The sequence below is a fragment of the Felis catus genome, chromosome X (assembly GCF_018350175.1).
Source record: "Felis catus isolate Fca126 chromosome X, F.catus_Fca126_mat1.0, whole genome shotgun sequence".
NCBI lineage: Eukaryota > Metazoa > Chordata > Mammalia > Carnivora > Felidae > Felis > Felis catus.
The window spans coordinates 82064949-82076754 of record NC_058386.1 but is presented as its reverse complement, the minus strand read 5'-3'; the positions used below and the strand labels follow the sequence as shown (position 1 = coordinate 82076754).

General features: G+C 45.1%; 1 protein-coding gene across 8 annotated transcripts in view; it reads right to left on the bottom strand.

Moving 5' to 3' along the window:
* Nucleotides 1-298: 298 nt before the first annotated feature.
* The window catches only part of GPRASP1 (G protein-coupled receptor associated sorting protein 1), a 46617-nt gene continuing 35109 nt past the window's right edge, over nt 299-11806 (bottom strand). For 7 of the 8 annotated variants that reach the window (XM_045050660.1, XM_045050662.1, XM_004001217.6 and 4 more), the window contains 2 exons: nt 5818-5894; nt 299-5137 (listed from right to left, as the gene is read on the bottom strand). In XM_045050660.1, coding sequence (XP_044906595.1) covers nt 648-4826 — 4179 coding nt within the window. In that variant the 5' untranslated portion in view covers nt 4827-5137; nt 5818-5894 and the 3' untranslated portion in view covers nt 299-647. Of the gene's footprint in view, nt 5138-5420; nt 5488-5817; nt 5895-11806 lie in introns of all 8 variants that reach the window. The other variant, XM_045050661.1, reaches the window with a different exon arrangement.

The following is an 11806-nucleotide window of genomic DNA, read 5'->3' as shown; positions in this document are numbered from 1 at the left end:
TACACCCTTCCCAGCCACTCCAGTCTGACTGGGTAACTCACTCACATAGAACAACTTTTCCCAACTCCATGCTTTTATTCACACCACCCAGTCTTTCATATATTCCAGAGCCCAGCTTAATTGAGTTCTTTTTCTCCTGAGGTATGCCCTGAGTAGCAGCCCATGGTAACCTTTGCATTTAATGTCATCAGAATAAACTTTTTCAATGAACATATTATTTATAGATTAATTATCTATGTGTGTTCCTGTGTTATCTTTGCATCTATATTTTAAGTTCAAGGAGAAGGGGGACTTCTGATAACTTTAAAACAGAACTTTATTGAAAACACAAGACTCAAATAGACATCAACACACTAGAACAACAATCAGAAGGGTAGCTGGCTTACTTATGATGGCTCAGTTCACTCTAGCCAAAATACTAAGTGTCACAATTTAGACAAAAACACAAATATCAACAAATGTTCTGTCAGTTCTAATATTCATTTGGCATCAGAAGAATGATTCAGCTCATACAGAGTTGGGCAAAGTCAGTGCTAGCAATAAAGATGTACATTACAACACAACCGACCATGTAAACCAAAACATTATTCAAGGAATTGTTAACTCAGGAACATTAGGACAAAGGCAAGTGATTAATCATACTAATTTTACTGGCCTGCTTCAGGGTCATATTGATCATTTGTTTTGCTTTGCAGTTCCCTAGCAAACTCCTCAACTTCATGGAATGCAGAAATAAGTGGCTCAAGACTGAAATCATCATCAGTGAACAACACCATCTCCTTTTTGATATTGTTACCAATATTCTCAAACATTGCTAGAACAACTTGAGTATTGTCATTTGTCTCTTTCCTGTTAAAAAGGCCCATAAATTCTGACATTGCTTCAGCACTGAGTAGTTCTTTTGTCATGACAGGATTTTCAGACAAATTCAGTAGTATTTTCAGAACATGAAACCTTGTTCTGGTATTGCCCATGGCTAGTAAGGAGAGAAATCCTGACATATACTTGGCAACCAGTGTGTGATAGTCAGTAGTTGTAGTGAGGTGTCTAATCATCCTTATTCCAGAAATTTGCTCAGGGGAATCTAAGCTATAAGAAAGGGTATCTTCACACATTTGACATACATATGTCTGAATCATGTTTAGATTTGGATATGGTGGAGCCAAGTGAATCATGTTTTCCAAAAAACTTGTCCTAACTCGGGAGGAGGAATAATTGAGCAAGGTTTCAATAAGTGAGACAACACCTGAATCCCGAATGAAATCTCGGGTAAATTGAGAAGCACTTCTCATACCCATTGCGATTTTAGATATTTCATGAATAAAAGGATCTCGGATTTTGTCCATTAATAAAAGGAGTTCTTCAAACTCTTCAGAACCAATATTAAGCTCACACTGTATGCAGCTGCAGGACCAACTCTCAGGTTCTGCACTCTCTCTGGCCCTAAGATGTTCCCGAATTTCCCTGACTGACCTGTAGGATGGATCATATTGAAATGGGAACTCAGGATCAGGCTGATCAGGCTGAAGCAAAGATTCCTGCTCTTCCCCTTCTGGGTTAAGTTCCATGTGCTTTGGCTTTCCTCCAAACATTTCAAAGAACATAGATGCTGCTTCTTTTGGAAATCTAAAGGGTATTGGAGATGGGAAGCCAACCCTACCCCATGGACCAGGCTTGAACTGAACAGTGACCTCTTCCCAGCTCTGGGGCCTGTGTGAAGCATCAGGTTCCTGCTCAAATGAACACCTAGACCTGCAAATGGCCCTGAACACAGGGTTAGGGTTTGATTCAAAATGGGCCTCATCTCCTGCCCAGAACCAGGATCCCACTATGGGATCATCCTCCTCATCTACTGTCCTGGTCTCACAGTTGGTCCCATTGTCAGTCCTGTTATTGGCCTCATCTTTAGCTCCAAACCAGGACCCAAAAACTGCCTTTTCCTCATTGTCTGGCCTGGTCTTACAAGTTACAACAGTTCCAGTCTCGTTAATAGCCTTCTCTTCAGACCAGAACCAGGACTCAACAATTATCTCATCATCCTCTGGATTGAATGCACAGAATGTCTCTGCTTCTACACTGACTTCTTTTGCAGCACAGGACCAGGACCCAAAAGTGATTTCTTCTTCAGTCCTTGACCTGCTCTCTTCTATTGCCTGAGGCCCAACCTCTATACTGTTGTCTTTTTCAGCTCCAAACCAGGACCCAACCAGGACTGAGGAAGTGATTTCCTCTTCCTCAGTCACTGGCATGGACTCGAAACTGGCTCCTGCCTCCATACTGGCCTCTTTTTCAGCCCAGAACGAGGACCCAACAATGGCTTCCTCCTCTTTAGCCTCTGGACTGCATTTGTTGCAAAAGCCAGCCTCTTTCCTAATGATCTCTTTCCTGGTCCAGAACCAAGACCCAACAATAGCTTCCTCCTCAGCTGCCAGCCTGTCCTCTTCTCTAGCTTCAGCTGTCTTGAGCCTGTCCTCCTCCCCAGCCCAGAACCAAGAACCAATAATGTCCTCCTCCTCAGCATCTGGCCTGGATTCTTCTTTGTCTGTAGCCACTCTAATGGTTTCATCTCCTTTCCAGAACCAGGATGTGATCATGGTCTCCTCCTCGATCAGTGGGTTGGTCTCTTCTCCAGTCCCATCATCTGTACTGACCTCTTCTGTAGCTTGTAACCAGGGCCCTATAATGGTCTCTGGCCTTGTGTGTTTCCTGGACCAGAACGATGAATTAACAGTGTCCTGTTCCTCCTCTGGCCTAGACTTCCACCTGCTTCCATTGGCAGTATATATGCAGGGATCTTCTTCATCCCAGAAGCAAGACTCATTATTGATCTCTTCAGCCTCTGCCATAAATTTGCATCTGGCACCAGTTCCATACTTTATACTGACCTCTTCTGTGGTCCCAAACCAAGATGATATAATAACTTCCTCCTTGTCCTTCAGGGTAGACTTGTTGCTGACCTCAGTCCCCACACAAGTTTCTATTCCATTCCAGAACCATGACCCAATAATGGGTTCTTCCTCAGCCCCTGGCATGGTATCACAACTGACTTTAGCCCCAGAATCCATCTTGGCCTGGTTTCCAGCCCAAAACCAGGACCCAAATATTGACTCTTCTTCATCTCCTGGCCTGGCTTCTCCAAACTCAGCCTCTGTATCAACCTCTTTTCCATCCCAGAACCAGGGACCAATGACCCCTTCTTCCTCAGACCTTAGCCTGGATGCACAGCTGGCTCTAATATCAACTTCCATACTGGCCCCATCACTGACCCAAAACCAAGACCCAAAAATGGTCTCTTCCTCAGCCTCTAGGTTGGTCTCTTCACTAATCCAAAAACAGGAACCAACAATGACGTTTTCTTTATAATCTTCTAGCATAGATTTGGAGGTGGCCTCAGCCCCAGTTTCCATACTGGCCTTTTCCCCAGACCCAAGGATGAAATTGCCAATAGATTCCTCCTCAGTGCTTGGACTGGATTTACTGCTAGCATCAGTCTCTATACTGGCTTCTTTTTCAGTCCAGAACCAACTGCCAAAAATGGAATCATCCTCCACTTGAGAGCTGTACTTGACACTGGCCCCACCTACTATGCTGGATTCTTCTGCAGCCCAGAACCAGGTCCCAATGAGGAACTCCTCTTTGGACCTGGTTTCTGGCTTGGCCATGGCTCTGGCCTTATTTTTGACCTTTTCCTTTGCCATTATTCTGGCCTTGGCCTCTTTCTTGAACTTGGGCCTTGACAAGTTATTAGCCTTTTCTCCAGGCCAGAACCAGGACTCTTTTTGGACTACATCTAAAGATCCAGATACAAAATCAATGGAAGCTTCTTGCTTGGTCCTGTGCCTGGCCCTGACATTGGCCCCTTTCCTGACTCTGGGTTTAGACCTGCATTTGCCCTCCTCTCTAGCCCAGAGCCAGGAATTCACATTGTCCTCACATTCAGATCCAGAAATGGACTCAAAGACTTCTTTCTTGGACCTAAACCTGGACCTGTTATTGGTCTCTTCCTTGGGCATGGACCAGATATTAGCCTTTTCTCTGGCCCAGAGCCAGGATGTCTTAATAGATTCATCCTCAGAGCCGGCACTAGACACATAAAACTCCCAGTTGGTATTGGGCCTAGACATGTCCTCTTCTTTGGCCTTGTGCCTGGATCTGGCATTGGCCTTTACCCTGTCTCTAGGATGAAACTTTGTACTGACCTCTTCTCCACTCCAGAACCAGGAATTCAGACAAGATATGTCCACCGTTCTGAAATCACAATTGTGAGAGATCTCTTGTTTGAATGTAGGCATGGGGCACCACCAGGATCCCACATTGGACTTCTCCTCTGACCCAAACAAAGGCTGTATTCCTAATTGGGACTTGACCTTGGTGACAGGAAAGAAATCAGTGTCCACACTGATCAGTTCCTTATCCATAGATAAGGTCTTCGTTTTACCAACTGACTCAAACTCAGTACTGACCAGTGGCCAGGCTATGGAATTGGTCTGGGACACTCCCTCTCTCTTCAGCATCTCCTCACCATCATATTCAGTCATGGTCCATGAAGGGGTTTTATCTGTAGGCCTCACCCCAGGGATTACCTTGGCCTCATTCTTAGTATGTACCACACCTACTGCCATGGTTTCTGCTTTGGGCTTTGCCCCACTTACTACCATGACATCAGATTTAGGCCTTACCCCAGGCATTACCTGTGCCTGGGTTCTAACCTTGGGTCTGACCACCAGTGGGACTTTATTCTTTCTTTCAGCCCCACCCCCAATCTCTTCTTCAGCCTTCTTTTCAGGCTTCTCCTGAGCAGCATGTTCAATCTCGGCCCCAGTCATGGTATAAGTTACAGAGGAGGCCCAGTTAAGTACCCCTACATGTCTCAGCCTCTACCACAGATCTCTCACAGTTTTATATCTTCACACTATGATCTTCAGTTCAGGTGATATAGTTGAAAACAAGAGTTAGAGTCAATCACCAGTCCATCAATCAATCGATCTCCTTCCAAAGCCTAGCCTCAGTCAATACCACAAAGTGCATAGGTACAAGCAAGCTGCGGGACGATGGATGTTCCCAGGTAGGAGCAGACCTGTTGACGGTGGTGGTCAGCAGCAATCCAATACCACCAGAGCTGCCACTAGAGGTGGATCTAAGGAAAAAGAATGACATGGGGCTTTGAATCTCTTCTAATTGCATCACTCCATGCAGAGATTCACATGGAGAGACTGGACCTTGAATACTTAGTGGAACAGTTGGACCCACATGTTTTACCCCAGATTTTGCCATATTACTTTGCCTGCTATAAAACAGGTGTGAAACTGGTGAGTGTTGGCAATGGGAGAGGCTTAGGAGGCCCCAGATTACCCTAATCACTCTTGGGCCAGTGTTGATTTCCACTTCCCCACCCAAAGTTGTACCTACTTCACACCAACCTGCAAGGATGTGGTGCAATTTTCCCCTCCTTTCCTTGATTCCAGGGTCGTCAAGCCCTAAAGCAGCCTTGGAATAAGTAAAAATAAAGGAAAGAGTGGAGCCTGACTGTGGATAAATAAGAGGGCACGCTGATCCCGATGGAAGTATCTCTTACCACAAGAGTTCAATTTGTTGTTTCCTATCTCAATGTCCATGTTCTCAGGTTTTCTCTTCCTTATCACAACCAATCCACACATACCCCAATATTCCTAATATCTATTGAAGGAAATGGAAAAGGGATGCTGTGGCAGTTGCAAATATAGCAGCAAGCAGGAGAGATGGAGGAGTTCCCATACCCACTTGGATCAAAGACACTTGCCATGATCTTACTCTATAGTGTTCCCCTGATTTACCCACCTTCACACCAACCTCCAGAGATTTGAACCAGTCTCCTCCTCTCCTTCCTTATAGAAGTGAGCAGCCTTAAAGGAAGTCTATGGACAGACACAAAGGCAAAACATTCAGGAAATAATGGCAGCAACTGAATGCTTGGTGGACAGACCAACACCAAAAAGTATCCATATTATCTTCTATCTTGTTGAAAACAAGAGTTAGAGGACCTGTTGAGAGAATATTCTCATTTAATTTAGGCCCTCTGTTTCAGGGTTCTGGATAACAGCTGCTTTTCACATTACACTCTGACCATTACATTACTCCCTTCTCCAGTTATGAGGATTCACCAGTAGGTGTTCACAGTACCTTGTACTGGTACTACAGAAGTGGGGTAAAGTACCCATCATGTTACAGAAAACAGATTGTGCAGTGGCAATTGTAATTATGACTTCTGTCTCACCCTCACCTCCTAGTCCATCTTTTACTGCTACCAATTTTGAGTGAAGGTGAGGAAGAAAGGCAAGGGAAGGGCTTAGAAAGCTAGTACAAAGGGGAATTTTAGAAGGTATTCCTGGATGCCTGACCTGTTCTGGTCACAGTTAACTCCATTCATATTTGTGTTTCCATTCAATGGCTGCTGCTCATGCCCCTCTCCCATACACTACCAGAGTCAGGCATCTTGTCCTGCTCTTCCTTTTTTTTCAAGCCTCTCCTCTACAAATGCAACCTGTCGGATGAAACCGCCAGACCTACCACGAAGACTGAAAACTGTGTATCAACCGGGCACCTGTGAGAAGAGGCAGCACCCAGAGCACAAGGTCCAACAGGCCCCTTTCCAGAATTAGGGCCCGGGAGTAGCAGACACCACCGCCCCCTTCCCCCCCCCCCCCCCCCGCCAGATGGACACACAACTCTGATGCTGCACCCCCTCCCAGCTCCAGCTCCGCCATTTCTGTTATAGCAGGTTCTCCCCCTCCCCCACCCCGACAGCTCTTTCCGGGCACAGCACTATCCAGGGCGGGTCATGGGCGCCTGGAAAGCTCGCTGCGGAGTGGCTGGCGCAGTTCACTCCAGAGGATCCGAGGGAGCATCTCCCGCTAGCCCCCATGCCCTGGGCCCGGCCCGCACCGGTCACTGCCTCTCCTCGCCAGGGATCCCGCGGCGCTGCGCACCTCTGTCACGGACAGGGTACGACCCGGTCGCCTCTCCCTTGCCAGGCTGCCAGAGGCTGGGGTCCGGGCAGGCTGTAAGCCGGGCGACAGTGGGGGTCCCCCCACCCTCCCCACGACAACCCACTTGCCTTCACAGGCTCAAGGTGCAGGTCGTTGTCCTCCCCCTCTTCTCGGAGCTCCTCACTCGTATTCCCACCACCTAGAGGGCGGTCAGAATCGCAAAAAAGGTGTCCCACCCCCCGCGGTGCCGCACCAAACTGAGCAGGGACTGCGCAAGATGCGGCAAGAACCGCTCTCAGCAAGGGTGTCGGGAAGGGGGCGGAGGGATACAGCACAAATGGGCTAGACGCCCCCTCCCTGGCCCACCCTAGTTCCGACCGGGGGGCGGGGGCCGGGGGGGGGCCAGGAGGTGCGCCAGCCTAAGGGGCGGACCTCTGCAGACCTCTGAGGCGACCACCCCCTCACTGCTGGCACAGCAATAAAAGGGACCTGGGGACCATTGGTGGTGGGGGCTAGAATCGCGAGGTCAGGGGTGGTGGTGGTGGTGATGGTGGCAGTGCTCTGCAGGCAGCAGCAGATATATATCAACAGCCCCTATGTGTATGAGAACCCCCAGGCTGCTTGGTCTGCCCACCATGCGCTTCCCCATTTGGCCTGCCCTCTTTCCTGGAGGCTGATGAGCTAAGGTGGGAGGGGGCTCCCATGGAGGCCTCACCACTGTGCCTTTTCTAAAGGAAGGCAGACCCACACCGCTAGCCCGAGAAAACCAACCACTGCTTTGTGCCCATTATTTCTACCACACAGTTATTTTCCCCCTCTTATTCAGACTGGTCACATGTTTTGCCATTTTGCAGTCCCCAGAGTTGCCCAAGAAGGAGGGCCTTCCCTTGTAAGGACCCGCACTAGGTCATAGGATCTTTCAGGTCTGTTGCCCCATGGCCAGGTGTCAGGATAGTCCTGGCTACTTCTTCCACTGTCCTGTCTATCAAGTCTTCTCTTGCAGTCACATCCAAGCTCTCATTATCTTTGGCAATGTGGAAATGTGGCAGGGATTAGAACCAGCTTGGATCTCAGCCACTTGCAATGCACACCTATCTAGTTCCCCCAGACACTTTTTGGAGAGGACCCCATCATGTACCTACTTCTCCAAGACAGAAGCCTGGTGGTTCTTAAATCCTCTGAGTCCCTTACCCCTACATCCTTCCTCTAGTCTTGAGCTCTTCCTTTCTGTGCTCCATGGGGCAAACAGAGCAACTGAGCTTAAGCACAAATGTGGTTGAGCACAGACCTGTTGGTGCCCATTTTAAACCCTTTAAATTAAATTAAATGGCACTTTCACTGTGGTAGGCTGAATAAAGGTCCCTCAGTGATATCCACATCCTATTCTCCAGAACCTGTAAATATGTGATGTTACAGGGGAAAAAGAATTAAGGTTGCTGATGCAATTAAGATTGCTAATCAGACAACTTCAAAAATAAGAATATGCTGGGGCTTCCTGGCCATTGTAATTGCAAGGGTACTTCAGATGTGCAAGATGTAGGCAGAAGAGTCAGTGTCATAGTGAAGTAGCCTGATAAAGGTTTGGACAGGGCATTGCTGGCTTTGAAGATGAAACAAAGCCAAGGCCCAAGGAATGCAGGCAGCTCCCAGAAGCCAGAAAAGGCTAAAGAAACAGATTTTCCCAAGGGTTCCTCAGAAAAATGAAGTCCTGCCATCACCTTTAGTTTAGACCAGTGGGATCCTTTTTGTATTCCCAACATCCAGGACTGTAAGATAATGCATTTGTGTTATTTTAAGCTGCCAAGATGGTGGTAATGTGTTACAGAGGCAGTAGGAACCGAATTTACTCACCATCATGATAGTCCATTCTACTCGACTATGTTTATTTGGACCTCAACCCTTGGGAGGATCACTTTGGGGGCTCTTTTCTTACCACTATAACCACTCTCTCCAGCATTCCCCATCTCTATTTACTAAAGAAAAATGTTTGCCTCGGCTTTGAGATTCATCTTGGAGAAAGTCCCTATATATTGAAAATCACTGATGTTTTTGAGAATGAAAAGAGCCATATTCTTACCACGAATTTTCATATATTTTCACTTCAGCTTTTACTTGTTTTTAACTATTTATTATAATTCTGCAATATTTTGGTGATAAAAAAATCTGTAGATGATTCTATACAGTATCTGGACTGACAATGGATGTCAATTATCAGAGGAGCGCTGCTTTTACTGTGCTGTTTAATGGCTTTAGCTGAATTGTGGATCACTTTTTTCTTTGCTCCATAGCATACTGTCTTGGCGGAATGCCAGGCTTGAAGAAGGGAATGAACTCTGCTGGGATCTGTGGGTGTGTGAATCTCTTTGCCTTCCCGAAGAAGTCTTCTTTCACTTTCTTAAAGTCTCTGGTGTCTTCCATTCATTCAATAAATATGTATGTAACTACTTACTTTTCCTAGGCACTAGAGATACAGTAGAAACAAAAATGAAAGATATCTCTGTTCTTGTGGAAGCTATATTTACTTGTAGTTTCTTTCTTATTCCATTTTTATCCTAAAATTTTATGGTCATACCAGCATAAAGTTGTCTGGTAATTCTCAAGGTGATTCAGTATTGATTCTGAGTGGATATTTATTGACAATAGAGTGGATCTACCACAAGTCAACTGATTATACTGTGAGACTTTGAAAATTTGTTGGACAATTTATTCTCAATTCACTTACAGAACAGGCCCTATTGCTGTTTAATACTTATCAAACTGAGAAAAGTCCTACTTTAAACTCTTTACGTGTTAGCACTTTATGTGTATGTATTAGATAAGTTAAGTGTCATCTTTAATATCAGAGAGCCGGGGCGCCTGGGTGGCACAGTCGGTTAAGCATCCGACTTCAGCCAGGTCACGATCTCGCGGTCCGTGAGTTCGAGCCCCGCATCAGGCTCTGGGCTGATGGCTCAGAGCCTGGAGCCTGTTTCCGATTCTGTGTCTCCCTCTCTCTCTGCCCCTCCCCCATTCATGCTCTGTCTCTATCTGTCCCAAAAATAAATAAAAACGTTGAAAAAAAATTAATATCAGAGAGCCTATAAAAGATTGAAACAGGATGCTGAGCTATGTCCTTCTGGTTGCTAAAGTAATATTCTATTTACTTCCTTTTAAAGTAGATTACAACAGCCAGAGTTTCACTCCCCAGTATCTCCAACTAGCACCTGTGCAACACTGACTAGCCTTGAAATCTAAATGTCTGTAGTGTAAGTGGTTGACATTGAGCTTTAATTGCCAAGGTATCTGGTTCAAAAGACATCCATTATACTATATATAGAAAACTTGAAAGATTCCACCAAAAACTGGTTGAACTGATAAACAAATTCAGTAAAGGCTCAGGATACAAGATCAATGTACAGAAATCTTGCATTTCTATACAGCAATAATGAAGCAGCAGAGACATTAAGAAAACAGCCCCATTTAAAACTGCACCAAGAATAACAAAATACCTAGGAATAAACCTAACCAACAAAGTAAAGGATGTGTACTCTGAGAACTATAAAACATTGGTGAAAGAAATTGAAGACGACACAAAGAAATTCAAAGACTTTTCATGCTCGTGGATTGGAAGAACAAATATTGTTAAAATGTCTGTACCGCCCAAAGCAATCTACACATTTAATGCAGTCCTTATCAAAATCAACAGCATTTTTCACAGAATTGGAACAAACAATCCAAAGGTTTGTATGGGACCACAAAAAACTCCAAATAGCCAAAGCAGCCTTGAACAAGAAAAGCAAAGCTGAAGGAATCACAATTCCAGACTTCAACTTATATTACAAAGCTGTAGTGATCAAAACAATAAGGCACTGGCACAAAAACAGACATGTAGAGCAATAGAGCAGAATAGAAAACCCAGAAATGAACCCACAAGTATATGGTCAATTAATCTCTGATAAAGGAGGCAAGAATATCCAGTGGGAAAAAGTCTCAACAAATGGTGTTGGGAAAACTGGACAGCAACATGCAAAAGACAGAAACTGGACAACTTTCTTGCATCATATGTAAAAATAAATTCAAAATGGATTAAGGAGCTAAATTGGAGACCTGAAACCACTAAAATTCTAGAGGAAACACATAGTAACTTTTATGACATTGGGTATAACCACTTTTTTCTAGATACCTCTCCTGAGGCAAGGGAAACAAAAGTAAAAATAAACTATTGGGACTACAGCAACATAAAAGCTTCTGCACAGCAAAGGAAACAATCAACAAAACTAAAAGACAACCTATGGAATGGGAGAAGACATTTGCAAATGACATATCCAATAATGGGTTAGTATGCCATATATAAAGAACAGATACAACTCAAAATCCAAAACATAAATAATCCAATTAAAAATGGGCAGAATACATGAAGAGACATTTTCCAAAGAAGACATCCAGATGTGAACACGTGACATCCAACACACACGTGAAAAATGCTCACCATCACTCATCATCAGGGAAATGCAAATCAAAACTATAATGACATGTTACCTCACACCTGTCAGAATGGCTAAAATCAATAACACAGGAAACAACAAGTGTTGGCGAGAATGTGGAGAAAAAGAAACCCTCTTGCACTATTGGTGGGAATGCAAACTGGTGCAGCCACTGTGAAAAACAGCATGGAGGTTCCTCAAAAAGTTAAAAATAGAACTATGCAGGGTGCCTGGGTGGCTCAGTCAGTTAAGCGTCTGACTTCAGCTCAGGTCATGATCTCAAGGTTGATCTGCATCGGGCTCTGTGCTGTCAGCTCAGAGTCTGGAGCCTGCTTCAGATTCTGTGTCTCCCTCTCTATCTGCCCTCTTCCCCTCACG